This window comes from Chiloscyllium punctatum, chromosome 20 (genome assembly GCF_047496795.1).
Source record: "Chiloscyllium punctatum isolate Juve2018m chromosome 20, sChiPun1.3, whole genome shotgun sequence".
Taxonomy (NCBI): Eukaryota; Metazoa; Chordata; class Chondrichthyes; order Orectolobiformes; family Hemiscylliidae; genus Chiloscyllium; species Chiloscyllium punctatum.
In genome coordinates, this window is record NC_092758.1 from 32,604,660 (window position 1) to 32,629,217 (window position 24,558).

At 38.3% G+C, this 24,558-nt stretch overlaps 1 protein-coding gene across 2 annotated transcripts in view; it reads right to left on the bottom strand.

The window, feature by feature from the left end:
• The window catches only part of LOC140492012 (follistatin-related protein 5-like), a 563,483-nt gene that overhangs the window by 195,369 nt on the left and 343,556 nt on the right, over positions 1-24,558 (bottom strand). For both annotated transcript variants that reach the window (XM_072590618.1, XM_072590617.1), the window contains exons 5-6: positions 22,354-22,544; positions 17,678-17,798 (exon numbers count right to left, since the gene is read on the bottom strand). In XM_072590618.1, coding sequence (XP_072446719.1) covers positions 17,678-17,798; positions 22,354-22,544 — 312 coding nt within the window. The remainder of the gene's footprint in view (positions 1-17,677; positions 17,799-22,353; positions 22,545-24,558) is intronic.

Below are 24,558 nucleotides of genomic sequence, written 5' to 3' on the forward strand. Positions count from 1 at the left end.
TCTTTGGCATGAACCTCTGTACTGTGTCCTCAATTACACCCAGAAACTCCTGTCATTGTTGCTCTGCTGTCTTCCCCACTAGGTTCTCCATCCAAACGATTTTTGTCAGTTCCTCTCTCATGCCCCTGTAAATACCTTTATTTAACTGTAACACCATTACATCTGATTTTGCTGTCTCTCTTTCAATCTACAGACTGATCTCTACCATATTATGATCGCTGCCTCCTAACTGCTCCCTGACTTTAAGATCTTTAATAAAGTCTGGCTCATTACATAGCCCTAAGTCCAGAATAGCCTGCTCCCCTGTGGGCACCATCACAGGCTGTTCCAAAAAGCCATCCTGTAAGCATTCCATGAATTCACTTTCTTTGGATCCACCAGCAACATTATTCACCCAGTCCACCTGCGTATTGAAATCCCCCATGATCACCATGACCTTGCCTTTCTGACATGCCCAATCTATTTCCCACTACATCTTGCACCCCTGGTCCTGAACACTGTTAGGAGGTCTATACAGAACTCCCATTATAGTATTTTTGCCATATATTTAATTTATTCTGAACTAACAAGTCAACTCCACTCCCTCTGCCCACCTTCCTTCTTTTTGATAAGTTGTTGTTCCTTGGATGTTTAACTGCCAGTCATGAACCCCTTGCAACCACAACTCTATGATGCCTATCACATCATAATCATTCACAATGATTTATGCTGTTAATTCATCTACTTTGTTACGATACTACGAGCATTCAAGTAAAGTGCCTAAATGCTAATTTTCTTATCCTCACGATTTCCAATATCTCTTGTAAGATGTCCTAAGTTATCCTTCCTTTTTGCTTCATTCCTAGTCTGCCTTGAACTTAAACCCACATGCTATCCTGCCGCTTATCTTTCTACCTGACTCCATACTCCCTGTCGCTTTCCCTTGCCCTTCCCCTGACTCAGAAGTTTAAAGTCCTACTGACCACCCTATTTACCCTTTTCGCCAGAACCCTGGTTCCAGATTAGTTGAGGTGGAGACTGTCCCAACGGTACAGATCCTCCGGTTTCAAAACTGATGCCAATGTCCCATGAAATTGAATTCCTCTTTCCCACACCAATCTCTTAGCCAGGTGTTTACTTCCCTAATTTTCTTAACCCTATGCCAATTAGCATGTGGCTTGGGCAGTAATCCAGAGAATATGACCCTTGAGGAACTGTTCTTCAATTTCCTTCCTAGTGCTTGATAATCCCCAAGCAGGTCTCCTTCCTCGCCTTGCCTATGTTGTTGGTCCCAACCTGGACCACAACAATTGGATCCTCCCCCTCCCACTCCAATATCCTTTCAAGCTGGTCAGAGATGTCCTGCACCTTGCACTGGGCAGGCAACACACCATGCAGGACTCCTGATCTGGCTTGCAAAGGATACTATCTGTCCCCCTAATTATAGAATCTCCTATAACAACTATTTGTCTTTTTGCTCCCCCATCTTGAATGGCTTTCTGCACCATGTGGTCAGCTCATCTGTCCACAGCCCTTTCCCTCATCCATACAGGGAGCAAAAATCTCATACCAGTTGGACAAGGTCAAGGGCTGAGGCTCCTCCACTCCTGAACCCAGAATCCCCTGACCTGCCTCACTTTCAGTCACACCTTGTTGTCCCTGATCACTGACTGAATTTGAATTACTTAATCTACCGGGAGTGACTGTCCCCTGAAACAAAGTGTCCTGGTAACTCTCCCCCTCACAGATGTGTTGCAGTGTTTAAAGCTCAGATTCCAGATCATCAATTCTGATCCAGAGTTCTTCAAGCAACCAACAGATGTTGCAGATGTGGTCAGTGCCATTCACAATGGGATCAGCCAGCTCTCATATCACACAGCTATAGCACATCACCTGTCCAGCTATGTCTACTTACTTTATTAATTCATACAAATTTATCAGTCAAATAATTTCCAGTACTTCTCTATGGTCTTACGAACCAACTAACAGTAAACCCCTAATCAATTTTAGATTTATTTTACTTTTTACCTCCTGTTCTCACAAGATCAATACTGACTTTGCTGACCCTCCATATGTTATGTTCTTCAATACTTCCAAGTGTTCACTGAATTTTTTTTTCTTTTTTTTAATTCTCCCATTCTTTACAAGCTTCTCAAATTCTGTTTCTACAACAGATCTTTCTCATTCATCAGAATGACAGTGAAAATAGAAAATAATTTACAAACATATATCTTGTTTTCTTTAAATTTGCCTTTCAATCAGTTTTCCAGACTATTATACACATGTAAATTAGTTTTAGATTTTTAACAATAGACATTTATTAAATCTTGTCATTGTAAATTAAATCTATCTACAGAATGTTGATATTAACAATTCCATTTTCATGCTCTTTTTACCCAACTAATCTGGTTTCAAGAGTACTCATCAATTCTATCCATTTAGTATTTCAATACATCTAGCCCACGTATTCCTTTCGTTTCCAGCTCAACTGTAATTCTTTCTCTACAGACTCTTGAAAATTAATCCAATCAAAGGCAGGTTATTCTGCCAAAATCTTTATCAATTGCAAATTATTGCAACTTTAGAATCTTATAACAACTTGAACATTATTACAAACATTAAAGATTTTCTCCCATTAATAGTTTATTATGAAAGCTTTCATTTCTGTTGAAATTCATTGTCCTCTCATCAAACAATATGACAATGACATGGTTCAGTTAGAAAAATTGTAGTGCATTTGTTCACAAGTTATTGTTCTTCCTATTCTAAGCCCTCCCCCTCAACACAATAAAGATGCCGCCTTTAAAGCTGATCTTTGAATCTTTGCATCTTTGCAAACCATCCAAGTTAAACTGACCTGTTAATCCTTCTATCCTGTTAATAACTTCTATCCACCCTCCCCTTGTCCTCTCCTCATTTTTGACCATGTTAGCCAGGTCTGCTCAATAGGTGTTCAACGCACATGCTTGAAACTGACTTTAGCTTAGTGCATTTGTACATTGGGGTGAGAGGGAAGCGAAAGGGGAACTAATGTCATTGGACTTTGAATGACCACATTATGTCTTGTGCATGCTGCAGTGAGTTTATTCAGGGTCTCAATGAACAATGTAGCACCTGAAAGATAGGTAAAAAAATATTTATACTTGCTTTATTGTGGAACCAGGAGGCGCCTACTGATCCCAGGTGCCACTGGTGGCTTTTAAACTCTGTTCTTAAGACCCTGAGTGAATACGTGAATTGATCAAACTGCAGTCTCTCACAGTCCAGAAGCTGCACGGGGGAGTGAATGACATGCACAATTTGTTGTTATTAACTTAATGAAACCAAACACTAAATAGTTGGGATCCTGCCACCAGTGAGAGAGCAAGCAGCATCTAATTTCCTCTTCATATGGAAGGCAGGATTAACAGTGCCAGCAAAATAAGCTTACTAGAATGAAACTGTCAAGAAGGGAAAAGGAAGCAAGAAAAGAAAGGATGAAAAGAACCAAAAAACAATAGGAAGCTAAAATGTGAAGGCAGGATGTACAGGGAAGTTTATTTTTAATTCTACAAGGGAAATAGTTAGGTTAATATGAAAGAAGCTGCTGTTTGAAGCTTTGTAAATTTGCATGACTTATTCCCCTTAGGCACTCCTGCAGGATCTAAGAAAACTTGCTCTCACTGGTTTTATGGGTTGTGAAGTGGTTGTTAAGTCCAGTATGTGATCAGCTGACTCTTCCATGAGAGGGGCAGGTGATATTTGGAGAGTTGAGCAGATGAGGTATTTAGAGATTTATGTGCTCTCTCCCATGTCTCAACACTATGTCTCCACACTCCTGACCAAGTATCTCAATGTCTTTGCTACCCTCCTGAATACGCCTTCTTCAATTTAGTCAGTCATTTGGTCATGACCGAGTTTTGAGTAAAAGGAATCTGATGTCAGGCATATGAACAATATATAGCAAAATTTATTAGAAAACCATTACTTTTTGGATAACTGGATGTCTTAAATAAAAACATGATTTGGAGATGCCGGTGTTGGACTGGGGCGTACAAAGTTAAAAATCACACAACACCAGGTTATAATCCAACAGGTTTAATTGGAAGCACACTAGCTTTCGGAGGGACAATCGCCTGATGAAGAAGCGTCACTCTTAAAGCTAGTGTGCTTCCAATTAAACCTGTTGGACTATAACCTGGTGTTGTGTGATTTTTAAATAAAAACAGATGGTGAAGAAAATACTCAGAAGGCCAGGCAGCATTTTATGAAATGTTATCAATCTGAAATGTTAACTCTGTTTCTCTCACCACAGATGCTGCCTGACCTACTGGGTATTTCCATAATTCTGTTTTTGTTATTGATTTTGCAAGTTATTTCTTTTAGAAATGGAATAACAAATAATCAATTGCAAGGCTTTATTAATTTTTACTAGATAAGTTTTAACCAAATAGACATTTATAAAAAACACTCCACAAATTCCAGCTTTCGATTTCCAATAAAGTAATTTCTAATAAAGTAATAATGTAATTAACTAATTAATCAACTTAATTCAACAAATACTATTTTTCTTGCTATATTTCTGTGAAATAAAAATAAAAAATGCTCAAAAGGAAAGGCTCCAGGCAAGAGAGTTCTGAGGTAATGGAATGAACAAAAATATTGACAATAAAATTATTCACCAGTACTGACAATGACAGATTTTCTAAATGGTTAAGTTCTAATCTGTTGTAGTCTCTTGAACATGTGTTTATAATTCATTTGAAATCCTAATCCAAGCAGTGGATTTAGAAATTCATCATGAAAACCTATGCAGAATACGAACAGAAATATATCAAACGCTGATTGCGCTTCCGGTCTCCACCACAAAATCCAGATCCTATTTCCTGATTTTAAGTTCTGTGTTACAATTGTGCAGTAAATTGGCCAAGTCAAAGGTCTAAAAGTAATTACATTTGCATCTAAAGAAAAGTGCAATCCAAAAATTAAGATTAACTCAAAGACTAATGCAATGCATTGCTGCAGATAGAGGATGATATAGTGTACACTGAAAAATGGAGGCACAAGACTTATCTTAAACCACAGGTGTCTGGTTTAATTAAAACATCTCATTAGCTCAACTGAGACATTTTAACTGCACAGAAATACACCTTAAGTATTACATTTACACAGTGAATACTCAACAGGATATGTAATTGCTGAAAGAAATTATCAACATGTTGTCTACAAACAAAACAAAATACAAGCATAGCAAACAAATTTAAAATGGCACTCTCTGACAAAAATTATATTCCAAATAGTTTTTCCTTGTTTACAAATCTAACACAATCAATTAAGCTTAGTTAAAGAACACCATTTCATGATTTGAAAATTACAAAAATTAACAAAATATGATACAGTTTCTTACCCAGCTCTTTACCTTTCTAAAATGATGGATATGTTGCTAAATTATTTTGGCAACAGAAGTCTGTATCAGTACCTAGCTATAATTTCCATTATACACTCACCAGGTCAGTTATTGCCACAAAGTTACAGTAAAGTATGTTCCAAATAGACTATCCAAAATAATTACCAGGACACTTTTCTAGGACTATACTTAAACTAACTGTTCCAGCACAGCAAAAATGGCAAAATCACGTAAATTATAGTGTTGTCCTTTAAGAAGCTGCTGGTTTTCCTTCCTCATGGATAAATGAAAGGAAAGCCAGATGAGGTGCTTCATAGGTTTGTATTCAGGCTCATCTGATTATGTGTTGTTTGGCCCAGTGTTCTGACCAGGAAAATCTCGATTTACATGTAATTGAAATACCTGAATATTGATGGACATTACACATAAATGTTGAAGAGTTATACTGAGTCAGAATGCTGCTTTTGATGAGTTTGCCATGCATAAGATTTTTTTGCATTCAAACATTACCCTTGTAAAGTGCTGAAGCTTGTTATACCTTCTATTATTATAGACAACAGTGACAGAATTTCAAACAGGCAAAAACGAGAAAGGTATATAAGTTAACTGCAGTGTCGAAAGGTTACTGTCAGGGAGTGATTGGAGAGTACGTTGAGGGCTGCTTGTAATAAAAACAATTGCTTATTTTCTCAGCTTTAATTGACCATCATTGCCAAACTTGTTATTTGCCCAGCAGGAAGATAGTAATCTCTCCATGGTAACAGGTTTCTGCAAACACTATTCTAATCTTTCTTTCATGCTCACCAGGACATTCTGTGAGACTCTTAGAATGCTGATTTCATTGCACTGATTAATTAATCTGTTCTATCAAATTCAGTTACAACTATCAGTGCTGCTATGGTGATCATCTTGTTTTTGCAAAGTCTTTCTCAACACCATCTGAAGTGGCATTAAACAATTCGTGTAGATCATTGCTTTATAAGTCGACTTTTGAAGACTCAAAAATCTTCCAAAAATGGGCATCAGGATGTACGCTGAACCCTGTTAATGATGATGCAGGTGGTTGCCATTTTGAAATTATAAGTAAAATGGTAGTAATTCAAACTTTGTGGGCGGCACGGTGGCACAGTGGTTAGCACTGCTGCCTCACAGGGCCAGAGACCCGGGTTCAATTCCTGCCTCAGGCGACTGACTGTGTGGAGTTTGCACATTCTCCCCGTGTCTGCGTGGGTTTCCTCCGGGTGCTCCGGTTTCCTCCCACAGTCCAAAGATGTGCAGGTCAGGTGAATTGGCCATGCTAAATTGCCCGTAGTGTTAGGTAAGGGGTAGATGTAGGGGTATGGGTGGGTTGCGCTTCGGCGGGGCGGTGTGGACTTGTTGGGCCGAAGGGCCTGTTTCCACACTGTAAGTAAGCTAATCTTAATCAGTCATTAATTCATTTATTTTACAAGGATATCTTAAACCACAATCAAAATGTCTTTATATTATTAAATTCATTGCATTTGATGTCCGATGCAAGAGTTAATCAAATTCCATTCCATTGTCAGCGGCATAATCATACAACCCCACTCTGGATCAAATTATGTGTGTGGGTTTCAGAACAGTCCCTCCTTAACAAAGCATCTTCCTTTCCATCCACTGAATTGGATATACCATGTTTTCAATGATTGGACAGTTTGTGCATTAATAACACCCAGTAATTTGAAGACATTAATGACAAAATATTAAAGAAAACAGCACACAAATACCCATTATTTTTGTATGATTTCTCTCCATCAATTATGCACCCATTTGATATGAACAGAATGCATAAATGACCTTTTGAGGCACACAGCCAAAGGTTGAATTGTGGTCCTCAGATCTCATGATATCACTGCAATTTTTTTAGGCGTTATTTCTTTTGGGTGTTATTTATTCATGGGTGCCTCTTGATCTTCTAGTGTTATGGAATTTAAACAGACTAATAAGTTCTGTTCATTGGGTAGGCCATTGGGACAACAGTCCTACAGATAAATACAAAACCTCTACAAGGAACTTAATTTTCAGCATGGTTTTAGGTATAAACATTATCCTAGGCTTTCATTTTGTTCCTTGCAGGCTACTACTACCTCAACTCTTGTGTTCTCATATCCTGTAATTTTCATTAGAATGGCTTTCAAATCTTTCCACTCCACAGTTCACATTGGAATTAATGGGTGTCTTATCCATGCTGCTAAAGTGGCTTGATGTGTATTTGTGTTTTGTTGCAATGTGATACTGAATCTTTGGAAACTTGTAATTTTCACATCAAAGGCTTCTAGCAGTCTCTCAGTAATATTGGTCTTCTGGCGCAACGTGCGAGATATTCATTCCATACTGTGGCTATACCAACTAGTTGTTGCTCTGAAGCCCTTGCTGGATTTTGAGTTTGATTTGGCATGCATACTGCATACGTACTCAATGCATTGCTGGCGATGATATATCAATTCAGATAACTTCAAAGCACTTTTCTGATGCATTATTCTCAAGATCAGGCCCAGACCTCATCTCCATTCTTATGAAAAAAATTGCCCTCAGGTGTCTTCTTCAGGACAGCTTACTTCTTCTTCAATTCTCACTCCAGTTTTTGACTGAAGCAGATTTCCTCGCAGCTGGATATTTATTTGATGTGTAAGCAAATGGTACAACTTTCAGCTTGAAACCAGCATGGTGCTTCATTCTTTCTGCCAAATTTCTGTAGCTTGTTCACCACATAGTCTACTCTGTCGGCACATGTTTTCACCTCCAAGGCAACGTCTTGACACCACAGTCCTAGTTGATACCTTGAACTGATTTAAACTTTGAGTAATAAATGCATTTCTGAGGTGTCAAATTGAGACCAACAAATGTGAATAAACCATCTCTTAGCATAAAATGGGTGTGGACGGAGGTTAACCATACTAAAAATATGGTGTGTCTTACATTCTAAGGTCAACTAATATATCCCAAGGAAGATTTGGAAGGTGATTATCAGTTGACAACAATGGAAATGTTAAAACAGTCAGTGTGTCTGCACTCACAAAATTTTAAAAGCAGCTTTGGATTAATTTTGTGCTTAAAGTGAAAAATGAAACAGCTGGTGAATGTAGGATATTGAATGTCAATAATCAATGAGACCACCAATTATTGCCAGGTCAGGGAGTGCACAGTCAAAAGCAGAGTCAAACATTCTATAGCACAGTTTGTTTCTTCTACACTGCAGTGATTCAATGACTCTGTAAGTGCCTCGTCATTAAAAAAACACCCCTTAATACATTAGCATATGACTGCTCCAAATGAGATTCATAATTTTGTGGATAATTAGTTAATCTTGAAGTTTTGACTGAAGCTCACTAAGGATTGATTTCAGAGTGCCCCAAATCATTTTACATCCGATGTTACAGCAAAGAGATGCAGCATTCAAAAGCATTTAATGTGGAGGTTCAGCATCCAGTTGTATTTAATGTTTTATTTGACATGATAGCATTTGTTTTGATTTATGACATGTCATGGAATACTTTAAAACTTGATTTGACCTGAATGATACTGAACTGTTAAATTTAAGCATTACATTTTATTCAGATCACTCTAGAGCCTAAATTTACAGCAATTTTTCTACATGCCTTTCTTTCAATATTTTATTTCAATATCCACTGTTGGTATGATCAGCAAGTTTGCAGATGACACGAAGATTGGTGGAGTAGCAGAAAGCATAAGGGACTGTCAGAGAATACAGGAGGATATAGATAGACTGGAGGGTTTGGTGGAAAAGTGGAAGATGGATTTCAATCCAGACAAATGTGAGGTGATGCATTTAGGCAATTCTAATTCTAGAGCGAATTACACAATGAACGGAAGAACCTTGGGAAAAGTTGATGGGCAGAGTGATCTGGGAGTACAGGCACGGTAGATTAATTGAAGATGCATCTGGATAAATACATGAACAGGTGGGGAACAGAGGGATACAGATGCTTAGGAATTGACCGACAGGTTTAGACAGTACTTTTGGATTGGCTCAGGTGTAGAGGGCTGAAGGGCCTGTTTCTGGCCTGTAAATTTTCTTTGTTCTTTGTCTTTATTGGGGGCAAGCTCCACAATAAAGCAAACTACACAGTACGTATTATTTATAAATTACTCAATAATTCAATTACAATTGACTTGTTGGAAATACAAATTTATATTTTAAGGACAATTTCAAAAATTGGAAGGTACAGAATAGTTTGGACATTTTCTGGATTGAATAGTAATCAAGAAATGAAGTTAATGGCTTAATCTGTACTGAAAATCACCGACTGTCTTTAGAAAAATCAAGCTGTGCTAGAAAAGGCAAACAAAGCTTTAAAAAGGAGAGAAGAGCCACATTTATAGTCCTTAAATATCAGATAACTTATTTTGAAAAAGACTTGGGGGCTCATAGTTACCTAGCAACTCTTAGACTTTGTTTTAAAGACCTCAGGGTCAATAATGATGACACTTCAGAAGCTCTCCTGAAATTGTATTTCAGTCAAGGTTCTTCAGCATCTGATGAACCAGTATTGCTGACCACCTCATAAAATTTTGAAAACTGGATGATGACCTATTTGCAAAGACTCAGATTCAGGATGACTACAAAAAGAACAAAACATCTTCCATCGGTGTAGAGCTATCAGTAGTATAATTTCATCGATAGGAAATTGTCACTGCATGAAAAAGAGTCATCACATTCTATCCTTTGTTTCCAGACTCTTGACCATAAGGCCATTTTGCCGTTTTAGTTAAAAACATCATCTCTGCAAAGACTGCAGTCTTTTTGTGTTCAGTGACAATGTCTGTTTTGGGGTTTGACGGCATACAGCTTTAATTTTAGATCATTGCTTAGATGTTAACAATGTTTGCCACTTGATTTAAGTTTAGATAGTAAAAATATTTGTTTTTGATGATTGATCCTACATACTTGCACTAATGCTGCAACTGGTATAGTAGTAGGGTTTAATTATCAGTGCATCTTTCTGCCATAGTTGCAACAAAGTCTTCTTTTAGAGCAGGAAAGTTTCAGGCAAAAGTCCTTCATCAGAAATTATTCCTGATGATGGGTTTTTGCCCAAAACATCGATTTTCCTGCTCCTCGGATGCTGCCTGACCTGCTGTGCTTTTCCAGCACCACTCTAATCTTGACTCTGATCTCCAGTCCTCACTTTTGCCAATCCAGTCTTCTGCCCAGTTTCCTATTGAGTCTCGCAGAGCAGGAAGATCTCATGCAACCCCTGATCTGTCCTGAGTTAATTAATTTCAGTCATAGTGAATAGTCCCTTAGCAACCTGTTGAGAGATGCAATTACACAGCTCTGGAGCAGTTGGGACTTGAACCTAGTCCTCCTGGCCCAGAGGTATTGACACTACCACCACACCATAAGAATATTTAGCAGTAAAGAATAATAGTAAGTATCTACTGCTGCTCCTATTTCTTATGTTCTTACGGTCTTATCACTTTGAATGTTGAAGGAAGGGGAATACAGGACAAGTTCACAACTGGGATTTTATTGAGCTGCTGCCTTCCTGAAAGGTGAGTGTATACAGGTAATTAGTGAGAATAGGACTGCATGCAACAATGATACATTAGCTGGCAGCTGGCATTTCATCTTCAGGATCATGAATAAAGGATGGCAATTTAGGCAAAACTAATACAAATGGGCATGGAATCATACTGTAGCATGTTACGGTTTTCAGGAAGAGAAATGGAAACACTGGAAAAATGTGATGTATCTGTTCCCACTGTGTAAATAGTTGTGGAATGATTCAGAATGGTAATTATATCTTGAATGACAATAAAGTCTGAGTGCATGCATACATACACACATTGTGCACAAATGTCTTTCTTGCTTTTAAAACATATTTAAGTAAATCTTTTGACAGAGGCTTTGGAAAGAGAATCGAGAATAGAAAATACTGGCTACAGATACCCTATCTTTCTCATTCATACCTTGGAGGGGGTAAGTCAAATCATACTGCATGACCTTCTGTTGATCATTATGAAGGTCCCATGCTGCCCTCGGCCTCTGGATGAAAAATGCACTCGGCATTAATTTCTGCTGAATTGTTGGTATTTCTATTACTGGCGACCAACACCCATTAGCAAGTGAGTTGAAAAACAGAGCCCACAGCAATTGGGGAGGGGGAGTTTTAATCTCAATCAACCTGGTCTGGATCCAAACTCATGCTACAAAGATACAAAGAACAGTATGTGTGTATAAGAGAATGGGAGGACTGCAGATGCTGGAGATCAAAGTCAAAAAGTGTGGTGCTTCAATGCAGCATCCAACGACCAGAAGAGTCAAAGTTTCGAGCATAAGCCCTTCATTAGGATGATGATGAATCCTGAGAGCTTTTGCTCAAAACATCAACTCTCCTGCTCCTCAGATGCTGCCTAACTGGCTGTGCTTTTCCAGCACCACACTGTTTGACTCAGAATTTTTGTATATAGTCCATTAAAACTCATTGCTTTTGTCTTAGTTAGACATTGCTGACAAGAAATCTTGTGGTGCAGTGGGTGGGCATTGTAGCAGGACACTTAGCTAAGTTCAAGACAATCAGGCAGAGTTAACATGACTCTGTGAAAGGGCAATTGTGTTTAATAAAACTGCTTGAGTTTGCGAAGTAACAGGTGAATTGATAAAGTGGATGTATTGCACTTAGATTTCCAAAGGCATTTGATACAACACCACAAGAAAGGTTATTGTAAAAGCTCATGTCATAGAGGATAGCATATCAGCATAAATAGAAAATTGGCTGACTAATAGGGAATAGAGAGTAGGTATTATTAAGATTATTTCATGTTGGCAAAATGTAATGAATGGCATGCCACAGGGATCAATGCTAGAATCTCACCTGTTTGCAAATAACATAAAAGATATCAATGTAAGGACCAAAAATACAGATGCTAAATTTGCTGATGACACAAAAGTATAGGCAGGAAAGTAAGATGTGAAGAGCATATCAGGAGGTTAGAAAAGAAATTGCTCAGTTAAGTGAGTGGATAAAGATTTGGTAAATAGAGTAAACTGTGGGAAAATATAAATTGTTCATTTTGGCATGCTGCATAAAAGTGTAGTGCTGGAAAAGCACAGCAGGTCAGGCAGCATCTGAGGAGCAGCAAAATTGACATTTCGGTCATAAGCCCTTCATCAGGAACGATTCATTATGCCCAAAACGTCGATTCTCCTGCTCCTCGGATGCTTCCTGACCTGCTGTGCTTTTCCAGCACTACCCTCTTGACTCTGATCTCCAGCATCTGCGGTCCTCACTTTCTCCTACATAAAAAGGAAGTACATTATTAAAATGGTGAGATATTGAACAGGTCTAAGATTCAGAAGGATCTTGTTGTCCTGGTGCATGAATTCCAAAAGGTTGACATGCAGGTACAGCAAATAATTGGAACAAGCCAATAGAATGTCATCAGTTACCTGTGAAAGGAATTGAATATAAAAGTAAAAATTTTATATTTCAGTAATACAGGGCATTGGTGAGACCATGTCTGGAATACTGTGCACAGTTTCACTCTGCTTATTTAAGGAAGGATATAAAGAAAGCTTACTCGACTAATACCTGGAATGGGTAGGATGTCTTTACAGGGAAGGCTTGTATCTACTGGAATTTGAAAGACTTGATTGAAATATATAAGATACTGAGGTGGCTTGACACGTTTATATAGAGAAGCTGTTTCCTCTTCTGAGAGAATCTACAACTCAGGTTCATAGTTTAAAAATAAGGCGCCTGCCATTTAAAACAGAGATGAGGTGCATTTTTTTTCCGAAGGGAGGGTTGTAAGTCTTGGATCTCTCTTCTTGAAAAATACACTGGAAGCAGAGTCTTTAATTATTTTAAGATAGACATGAATGGATTATTGATAAACAAGGACATGAAAGGATATCAGGAATAGGCAGGATTGTGGATATGAGGTTATCACTAGATCTTACTAAATGGTGGGCCAGACTTGATAGGAGTGACTGATCTAGATCTGCTCCTTAATTGTATGAGGCAGAATGCTTTGGGTTTCAGTCGTAATTAAGGATTTGACAGTCGCAGAAGATGAATTCATAAAGTGATCAGACAAGTTGATTGCCAACCTGCAAATCCTGCTAATCTGCCCTTGGCAGATGGTAAGAATCGGAGGGTCTCTTGATCAAATCAAGCTTGATGTAGAGAAAAGCCTACCAACATTGCCTCCAGCAATGTGCTGGCAACCTGTTCTAGGAAAAACAAGTGATGGAAACAAATGAAAGATCATTTTTGTCTGCCTCATGTACCATAAAGCACAGGAGAGATGGAAGGAAGGGTTCATTGTTAAATATCTGTCACATTTCAAATATTTGGCTATGTTCTGCTGCAGTTTAATGGATTGTATAAAGCATATGATTTTGCGACATGAAAAATCATCATAACAAGCAATGAGAAGGACAACTCATTCCATCATAACGCATTCTAGCAAGAACTATGCTGTGTGAAAACTTTATACAGTCCCTGTTAGGGTGTGTTATTTGTAAGACAATTTGGGATTTGGAACATATGTTTACATTTCAGTTTTCATTTGCACATTCTTCACAGTTGACATTTTAATTTTACGGTTGAATTGATGAACTAAACGAACAAAATACTGAAAAAAACAAATCAAATGTTTGGAAATGTTAAATATGTCTACCAGAGGTAATGCTTAACGGGCTTCCCTTTCGTTTTCTTTCTTGATCTCCTCTCATCATCTGGAACCAAGAGTTCTGATAAAGGATCTGTTTCCAGACTACCATCATTGGCTCCCTTAATTGACTGCTATGGTATAGGTACAGCAGACATCCATTCAGCCTTCCCCTTTATAAATCTATATTTCTATTTGCTGCACTATGAGTAAAGTTAAGACTTCCACATGAAAAGGGATCATTAAGTAAAGCCCACATCTACCATTCTAAGGCAGTGTTCCTGAAATATGCTACGTCACACCAAACTTATACATAATCCATGTTTAGTATCAGAATCTAGAACCATATCTGAGCGAATATAGAGATAAATTACTGTTACCTTAGATCACAGCTGCATTATCTCATACATATTTCAACTTTCATATTATTACAGTGTCGAAACAGGCCCTTCGGCCCAACAAGTCCACACCAACCCGCCGAAGCGCAACCCACCCAGACCCATTCCCCTACATTTACCCCTTCACCTAACACTATGGGCAATTTAGCATGGCCAATTCACCTAACCTGCACATTTTTGGACTGTGGGGGGAAACCAGAGCACCAGGAGGAAACCCACGCAGACACGGGGAGAATGTGCAAGCTCCACACAGTCAGTCACCTGAGGTGGGAATCGAACCCGGGTCTCTGGCGTTGTGAAGCACCAGTGCTAACCACTGTGCCACGGTGCCACCCACATATTTGTATGTCCTGTTATACAGCCTTTCTCTCAAATCTAAATCACAATGTGTACCTCTTGATGAACTGAAGGAGGCCAAGAAAACTTAAAGTTTAGATGGGCATAAAATACTTGGTTACAAAATCGCACAAGACCAGGTTATAGTCCATCGGGTTTATTTGGAAGCATTAGCTTTCAGAGCACTGCTCCTTCATCAGATGGTTGTCTCCGAAAGCTAGTGCTTCCAAATAAACCAGGATTATAACCTGGTGTTGTGTGATGTTTGACTTTGTACACCCCAGTCCAACACTGGCTCCTCCACATCATAAAATACTTGAAACTATACATTTATAATTTGCTAAATTACTTAGAACTACCAGTAGGCTCTTGCTTGTCATTGAATACCAGCTTTTCAACATTTTACAGCAACTTGATCAAGTTATTACAGCGCCTCAACAGCACACATGGGGAAAATAAAATCTAGAGGCGGTGGTAGTAGAGGGAGTAGCAGGGAAAGAAATAATGTGGAAAATAGATGTATAAAGAAATGTGATATATATAGGTAACAAGAAGTCAAACATTATAGAGAATGTTTCAGATTATATTACTTTATGTGGTTGGTTACACAGCTACTATAATCAACCAACCAGATTATTGGAAGTCAAATGTTTTTGATTTATCTTTTTAATTTCCTATCATTGTTGCATTTATGCAGAACTACCATGAAGAACCCTTACGCATAATGCTAGAAAATGGGAATAAACCTGTAACATAATTGGTTATGCGTTCAAGGAGACAAACGGAAAAACAGGATAAGAGAAAGAGAATCAGCAATAAAACTTCATGACACAAGGGGCACTGACCGAAGTTGAATACCCACTGGCAAGTTTTAAAGGATATCAGGTTCAAAACATGCCAACTCTAAAACCTCTTTTGAATGTCAGGATGAAAAGTATTGATAAAAGGTAGCTGTACCCATGATATGGAAATCCACAAACAGGTTTCATTTGGCATCATATCTGGAATATTGCCACTGGCGAGAAAGACTTAACTGGCATTAGACACATATGCTTGAGTGTGTTTAATGTTCGCAAAATGGTGGTGCAGGTAAACTGACCATTGTCTACTAATGAAGTAAAAACCAGCCACATAACAGAGATAAAATGCTGAAATGGCCTTCACAAACAGAATACTAGAATATGATGGATAATATACCAATTTGATGGATGATATATTCCAATATGATGGATAATATGCCAATACCATTACCCAAAACAGAAAATTCCACTTTATTATTTCTCACTGTTCAGGAAAATTGGTACATGGATTGAAATCAAGCTGAACAATACTAAAAAAAAGTTGTATTTATAGGCTATCAACCTATTTAAAATAAATAAGATAATAATTCATTAAAATAACACAGAAACAGAATTTATCAACCCATAAATTAATATAATTTGTTCCTGTCAATTCTTGCCTATAACACTGGAGGGTGCTCCTTCTATTTTACTACTGATATTTAGATTGGTATCTTCATCATACATTGACTTTACTATTAAAGCAGAAAACTTCACAATGAATATAGATTTATATGCTGGAAATTAAGTGCAATTTCGAAGATGGCTGGCCAACAGAATTCTGATGTATTTGTTTTTTGTTCTATGCTCTGGATTCTGGCCATAAATAACCTTACTGTTTATTGTTTGCCCTCTATTGTCTGGCCTATAAAAGATATTACAGCCTTTCAAGCACAGCAGGGGTAGAAAGACACAAAAATTGAGACTGTTCCTGTTTAGTGGGACCACCCAAAAAAGTTTAGTATGTGACAAGGAATGTAACTGTTTTCCTTTAATTTCATTGGGTGATTGGGAATATGCGATGGAGATCTAGGAATCTGAACACACAGAGGATTTCCCAAAAGAATACTGTTTCTGAACTCCCATGGCAATCAGGAGAATGTGACATATTTTCTCACAGGGCAGAGTTTAAAAAAAAATCAAATACTGCTCATTTCAGAAACGTAAGATGACTCCAGCATCTATTCTCGAGGGCAAAAACTGTGACAAAGAGGCAATAAAGCAGCAACTTGCTAGGATAGAGATATTATCATCATAAAATCACTGCCAACCTTCAATCCCAACCATCCTCCCCACAATCCCAACCCAGCTCCACTGCCAGCAGTCCTGATTTTACAGCTGATTGCAGCTCCTTTGGAGACTTAACTTTTAAGACTCCCAGTCGATCAGAAAAACATCCCATTGTTGCCAGCAATATAGAACACCATGATGTAGTTCCACAGGAAATCATGCAGATCAGCATACACACATGGCTGGGATGCCAACTAGGACCATTTATATTAAATCCAAAATTACAGAGAATAAGGTTTATATGGAATAGTCTTTTGACAAATTTTCAACTGATGCCTTCTGTCATGGTTTTGAAACATAAAATTAACTGACTATCATCTAAGTTTCCCCCATTTTTGCCCTAAGCCATGTATCACCCTTTGTGATCTCTTTCTGAAAGTGGCTGACAGAAGACACATATAAGAATGTTAGTGATGAGGATTTTTCTACAATCCTCATGGTCCACACTGATACAATTCTCAAAGATTTAACATTATGAGGGAAGCAGTCAAATTCATGTCCCACCACTGCAATACTGCAATGCATTAAAAATGAAAACATTAATGTCTGGAAATAAGACCACAGCATAAAAAATTGCCAGAGGCCAGTCTATGTAAATTTTCTGAATTCAAACTTAAGTAATGAAAGTAGTACTACCCAGCATGACTGGTTGATAATTTGAACTCTCGACATATCAGTGAGTAAATAAAAAATATTAATCTTATGCCATAACAGGATTGTGATAAATTAATTGTTTTAAGTGCATTTTACACAGGACTATGAATATATCCTCCTTCGACTAGACTTACGGAATGCTGTGTAGAGTTCCTCTAATGTCAACACCCTGTCATTATTGTAATCATCATATTGAAGAAGATCAAATAGATTGCAGTCAAATGGATCGTTATCAAGCAGATCTTGTGTCATTGCCTGTCAAAATGAAACATGTCTTGAGTGAAATTAAAACAACAAAATATTTAGATTTTATAATCAATTTAGACAAGTATGAATATTTGATACTGAAACATCATCAGAATCTGGACTAAGAACTGTGCTGTGCAGCTCTTCTGACCAAAAAATAACATATCATTCTTAGCCTTCTGTATCTATCTGTTAGGAGGTTCATTAAAATTGTCTGACATCGTGCATCTCTTCTGGTTTCTGAGCAGCAGGTTTTTGGTCTCTTTCTTGGATAAGACTGGGAATTCATTTTACAATGAATCACATTGCAATTAGAAAGCTACATTGAGAATAATTTAATCAGTACATAGCACCACTTGATAGCCCTGTACACTTTTTGTTTCAGATAGATTCCAAAGGTTCAGAGGATGATACTTTTGACGGTGTTCAACTTAATGTAGGCTTCAACAACTTTAAATTCACTGACCTTTTCACAGCAAAAGTAACTTTTTTTCAAAGATTTAACAATAATTCTTCCAGACTGCAATATTATATTATAATACCATAATAATCTTTCCCAGCTCCCACAGCCTATTTTTATTATCAACACAAATGCACATTCTGTCTATTTTTCACACCCTCTTTCTCACATTCCCACCCTTACATATATATGCATATTAAAGAAATGGTGCAGAGTTCCAGCTCAGCTCAGCTCAAACTAATTTTATTCTCCACACATGGAGCCATATGTCTCTTCTATCTTTCATCCATATTCCCATATTTTAATCTATGAATAGGAACCCTGGCAAATATTTCCTTGCCTAATGCAGGGATGCCAAAAGGAATCCAGAAAAATCGCAGCACAGGAGGTCAATTGACCTACTGTACCTGTGCTGGATCTTTGAAGCAGCTAACTAATTAGTTTCATTCACCTGCTACCTCCCCACAGGCCCACCATTTTCTTTTTTTATGAGCATATATTCAGCTCTAACTTTGTAAGTCACTATTGAATCACATTCCATCACCCTTTCAGACAAAACACTGAAGATCATAACAACTCTTGATGGAATTCACACGGAAAGCTAGTTGGAACAAGGACAAAATTGAAAGGTAGACAGCAGCATGAATGAATGAATCACAATAAATAGGAGCCAAAAATAGTCTGTGCCATTCAATAACTCAATTTGACACATATTGATCCTTATTGATTGGATTAACTAAGAATGGATATCTAAAAATCTATCACTTTTGGCTTACTTAATAGTATCCTTTGAAATAAATAATGTTGCGGGTCCCGTTGGAATTTTGAAAGACATTTGATAAGGTGCAACATACAATAGTTGTTGATAATCCATGGCAACACAGAGAAGAGGTTGATCAAATGGCAGAAATTAGATAAATGTTATGGATGATTACTGAATGAGTGAGATGCAAACAATGTGAGTCCCATTGAAGAACTACATATATATTTACATCTTGACATTTTTCTATATTAAGGTGTTATCTAATTAAAAGCTACCAAAAGAGGGTAGGATTTTTGCATTAGAAGCAGATACAAGCATTAGGTCGCTCTGAGAAGGATGTTACAGGTGCTTACTGGAGCTGCTGAGTTCATTCATCTATTGAATCACCAGCTTTGCACTGATTGAGAATTTCTAGCAATACTGGTTATTAGCCTTTATGCGATCATCTCCTGCTCTAGGAACTAGGAACTCAAACAAGCTGTGTCAACTTTATAAAAGTTGAAGAGCCCTTTCTGTTGGAGACCCTTTGACATGGATGGGTGGACAGAAATTCTTCAATCCAGCAACTATTATTGTTGCAGATGATCTCCCAGACCTGCAGAAATCGATGGAGTTCAAGACTGAAAAATAACCCGATGGTAAAATGAACAGTAAATAAAAGGATGACAGCAAACAGCTAGCCGATTTTAAATCTTTCCAGATTCAATGGAAATAAAACTTGGCAGAAAAGTAAAGTGAGTTGCCAATTCATTACCATGCAATTTACACCCCCATAAAATTTCCTCTAAGGAGGATGTGATTATTCACACTGCTCCAACCACAGAAAAGTCAAGGGAAAACTGGAATTAGAAGAAGCTTTTATTTTAGAATGATGTATTTCTATAATAAAGCACAAGGACAGTATTAAATAATAATGCAGCTATCATTGTGCAGAATTTGTGCCTTTGAGAAAAGTCCAAAATTTGTTGTCAAGTTTGTCATAAACTGATAGTTCTTTCCATGGTGACAATAAGATGTTACAACTGGTCTCAAGGAGTTAAGCTGCAGAAGAGTGGAGGGAAAAGATTACATAGAATTCCAGGTCCCAAACATCTTCCATAAGTTACATCAGGAAAGCTATGAGTACATAGACATGGAAATGCATGGAGGGGAGCCCTGGCAATCTCCCTGATGGAAATGTGAGGGCTTCCGTCAGCAAAGAGGTTAACAGTAAAGGAAGCGGGATAAAATTTGATCTTCACTGCTTAAGCCATTTCGGTGAATTATATTGCTTTGCTGTGATTAAGTTCACCTAAATTTCACTGCATAATAATAAAAAAAGCAAATCTACAGCCATAACTGCATGACAGAGCTTCAGAATGAGTCCGGAGATTCAATTATGATGAACATTAAATAGATGATAGAGGAATAGTTCAGAAACACCAAAATTAAAAAGTTAAAGGTATATTTTCCTCTGCTAATTTTTGTCAGGAAGTAAATGGGACTGTAATAGTTTGGGTTTTCTCATCTAGATTTCAGGATGTCAATGTCAGGAACAAATATGAATTGCAAACTGGAGCTTGGAGACAATAAGACCTGTGGCACATTCTTCCTGGAGACAACTTTCTCACTGATAGCCTATGGTGTTCACCCTTCAAGCCTGCCTATAATACTACAGTCCCAATGATGGGTACAGCGGGCCTGGAGTCCTGACAGGAACACTGAATTGGCGCTGCAGCCAATCTATTTGGCTACCAACCTCTGAGAAATTTTGGAAACTTTTCAGTGGCACGAACATACTTGAAGCCATTCCAATGTGGCTACCCATATTTTTCTACTTCTTGCTTTTCCTGTCACCTCAAATTTTGTCTCCACTGGTCTGAGATGTTTCCCATTTTAAATTCATATTTAATTTTTTGTTAGCATTAGTAAACAGAATTTAAAAAAAATACAGTTCCTTGATGAAGGTACAGTATTAGACTCATGACTGATAGGTTTAGGGTGAGAGGGGAAAGATATAAAAGGGACCTAAGGGGCAACTCTTTCACACAGAGGGTGGTACGTGTGTGGAATGGGCTGCCAGAGGAAGTGGTGGAGGCTGGTACAATTACAACATTTAAAAGGCATCTGGATGGGTATATGAATAGGAAAGGTTTGGAGGGATATGGGTCAAGTGCTGACAAATGGGACTAGGTTAGGTTAGGATATCTGGTTGGCATGGATGTGTTGGACCAAAGAGTCGGTTTCCGTGCTGTACATCTATGACTCTACGACCCACAGAGTTGGAGTAATTGGAGTTCAAATCCCACAATTTGGACTCAACCTAATAAATTTGGTCATTTGCGAACTATCTGGATTATTGTAAAAGCTCAAATGGTTCAATAATATCCTTCAGGGAAGAAGGCCTGGCAGCCATTATGGTTCAAACAAAATACAACCCCAACTCTACACTATATGTTGAATGCTCTCAGATAACTAGTATAACCAGGGATGAATAAGGAACAGCAGTGTCATTTATATCTCAATAGTAACCAACACAAATAGCCAGTGCCAAATTTTCTGTTTTGTATCAAATCCTCAAAAAGTTGACAAAAATGCATTCCAAATTACAGTCTTTCAAACTCAACACAGACAGTGAGACTGAAAGAGGGAGAGAGAAATAAATATTTGTATTTATACAACATCTTTCGTGACAATTGATCAAATGTGTCACGGCCAATTAAGAACTATTTGAAATGTAGTCATACGGTATAGTGTGAACTATGACAGCCAGTATGTGCACAGTAATCTCCCACAAATGACAATGTGATAATGACCAACATTTTTTTGTGAGATGTTGGTTGAGGGATAAGGTCAGAAGTCACACAACACCAGGTTATAGTTCAATAGATTTATTTGAAATCATGAGCTTTCTGATGAAGGACCAGCACTCTGAAAGCTTGTGATTTCAAATAAACCTGTTGAATTATTACCCGGTGTAGTGGGACTTCTGACATTGTCCACCCCACCCCATCACCAGCACCTCCACATCATAATTGAGGGATAGATATTAGCAAACACACTGGGGCCAACTCCCTGTTGATTTTTGAAGTAGTGCCATGGGATATTTTAAAACCAACTGAACATGCCAAGGGGATCTTAGGTTTACATTTCATCTGAACAGCGCTGTGCTCCCTCAGTACTGCACTGGAATGGCAGTCCTGAAGACTATTCAAGCTCTGAAATTAAACTTGAACATGGATCTCAGGTATTGGAGTGCTATCAATTATGTGAACACTCCAAAGAGGATTTAACAAGGAACTAAAGTTAAATAAATAACTCACCAAAATTTTACATTGAATTTCACAGAACACAACACCCACCTGTGCCAGTTCACTGTTGTCTATTAGGCCGTCCCCACTGGTGTCAAAGTACTTGAACATATTCTCCACCAAAACTCTCTTCAGTGTTGTTGTCTCCATCGTAATATTTTCTTCTTGGAAATACCTTCGACTCTGTAGGTCCAGCAACATGCTTTTCAGTCTACTGTAGTCTGCCAATTTACACTGCCCACCTATAGAAACGGCAAAATATTCCAAATCAGTGTATTTTGTTGCAGATTAGGTGAAGACACAGATTAGGAACTTCTCACTTTTAGATTAGGTCAAAGGTCAGATTTGCTTTAATAGATTGAAAATATTCTCCTTCCACTTTCTATATCATTCAGGAAGAGCATCTAAGTTTGGGTGCTACTGAATATTGGGTTTGGTGTAAAATGCTTTGTGCAGTAATGACTATTGCAGGTCTATGCAAATGATAGTTTTATTTACTGATCGTGGCTGTCGTGGTGAATATAAAAAAAAGCATGAAGTCATTCGCAAACACTTTCTGGTGGTGGCATTGTCACTAATGCAACTTCTTGGCCACTGGAACATTTCAGCAATAGCACCAGATTAAATAGTTCGATTCAAAATAAACTAATGGATCAATCTAATTTTCCATGTTACTTTTGGATGAATTTATGGTAAATAAATTCTTTCCTATTGAAAGGCTTGTGATATTATCGTTAGACTATTAGACTGTTAACCCAGAAACTCAGCTAATGTTCTCGGGACCCTGTTTCAAATCCTGCTACTTGAATGTCAAATGTTGGAAAAACACATCTGACCCATTAAGGGTTTTAAAGGAAGGAAATCTGCCATCTTCACCTGGTCTGGTCTACAAGTCACTCGAGAGCCACAATAAAGTTCTTGACTCTAAACTGCCCTCTGAAATTGAGCCACTCAATTCCATCAATTGCTACAAAATCTCAGCAAAGATGTGAAACCAAATGGACCACCTGGGAATCAATCCAGACATTGGAAAAGACAACAGCAGAAACAGCCCTGCTGATCCTGCAACGTCCTCCTTGTTAACATCTGGGGACTAGTGCCAAAATTGAGAGAGCTGTATCAGAGTAGTCAAGCAACAGCCTTACACAGTCATACTCACAGAATCATACCTGACAGGCAGTGTTCCAGTCACAACCATCACCACCCCTAGATATATCCTGTCCTACAGTCAGAACAGACCCAGGAGAGGTGGTGACACAGTGCGATACAGGTCAGGGGAAGCAGGGGAAGGGAAGGATGGGAAATTGCCTTGGGAGTCCAGCATTGACTCTGCACCCCATGAAGTCTCCTGGTTTCAGGCTAAAGAAACGTACAGAAACCTCCTGTTGCTTACCACACACTGCTCTCCATCCACTGATGAATCAGTATCCCTCCATGTTGAACAACACTTAAAAGGAGCACTGAGGGTGGCAAAGGTACAAAATGTACTCTGATTGAGAAGCTTCAATGCCCACTACCAAAAATGTTTCAGCAGCACTACTACTGATTGAGCTGGTCGGGTTTGGAAGCACAAAACTGCTAGACTGGGTCCGCAGCTGGTGGTGAAGGAAGCAAGAAGAGGGAAAAACATACTCGAGCTCATCCTCACTAATCTGCTGGCTACAGATGCATCTGTCCATGACCGTATTGGTAAGTGTGACTTGCTGTACACAGTCCTGAGGGGAAAAGCCCCTGCCTTAATTTTGAAAATACCCTCCAGCGCTATGTGTAGCACTGTCACCATGCCAAATGGGGCAGACCTCAAACAGATCTAGCAACTCAAGATTTTGGCATCCTTGCGGTGCTGCGGGCCATCAATTGCAGCAGAATTATACATTAACCCAATCTGCCCAGCATATCCCCGACACAACCATCACCACTAAATGAGGGAGTTGATGATCCTCCATAAATACCAATCTTCAGTCAATTTGATTCATTCCATGTGATATTAAGGAGGCAGTGGATACTTAAAGGCTATGGGCACTACAACATTCCGGCAATAGTACTGAAGACTTGTGGTCCAGAACTTGCTGCTCCCCTGTCGAAGCTCTTCTAGTATAGTTACAAAACTAGAATCTACCTGACATTGTGGAAAATTGTTCAGGTATGTCCTGTACATAAAAAGCAGGACAATCCAATCCAGACAATTACTGCCCCATCAGTCTACTCTCGATAATTAGTAGAGTGATGGAAGGTATCATCAACAGTGCTGTGAAG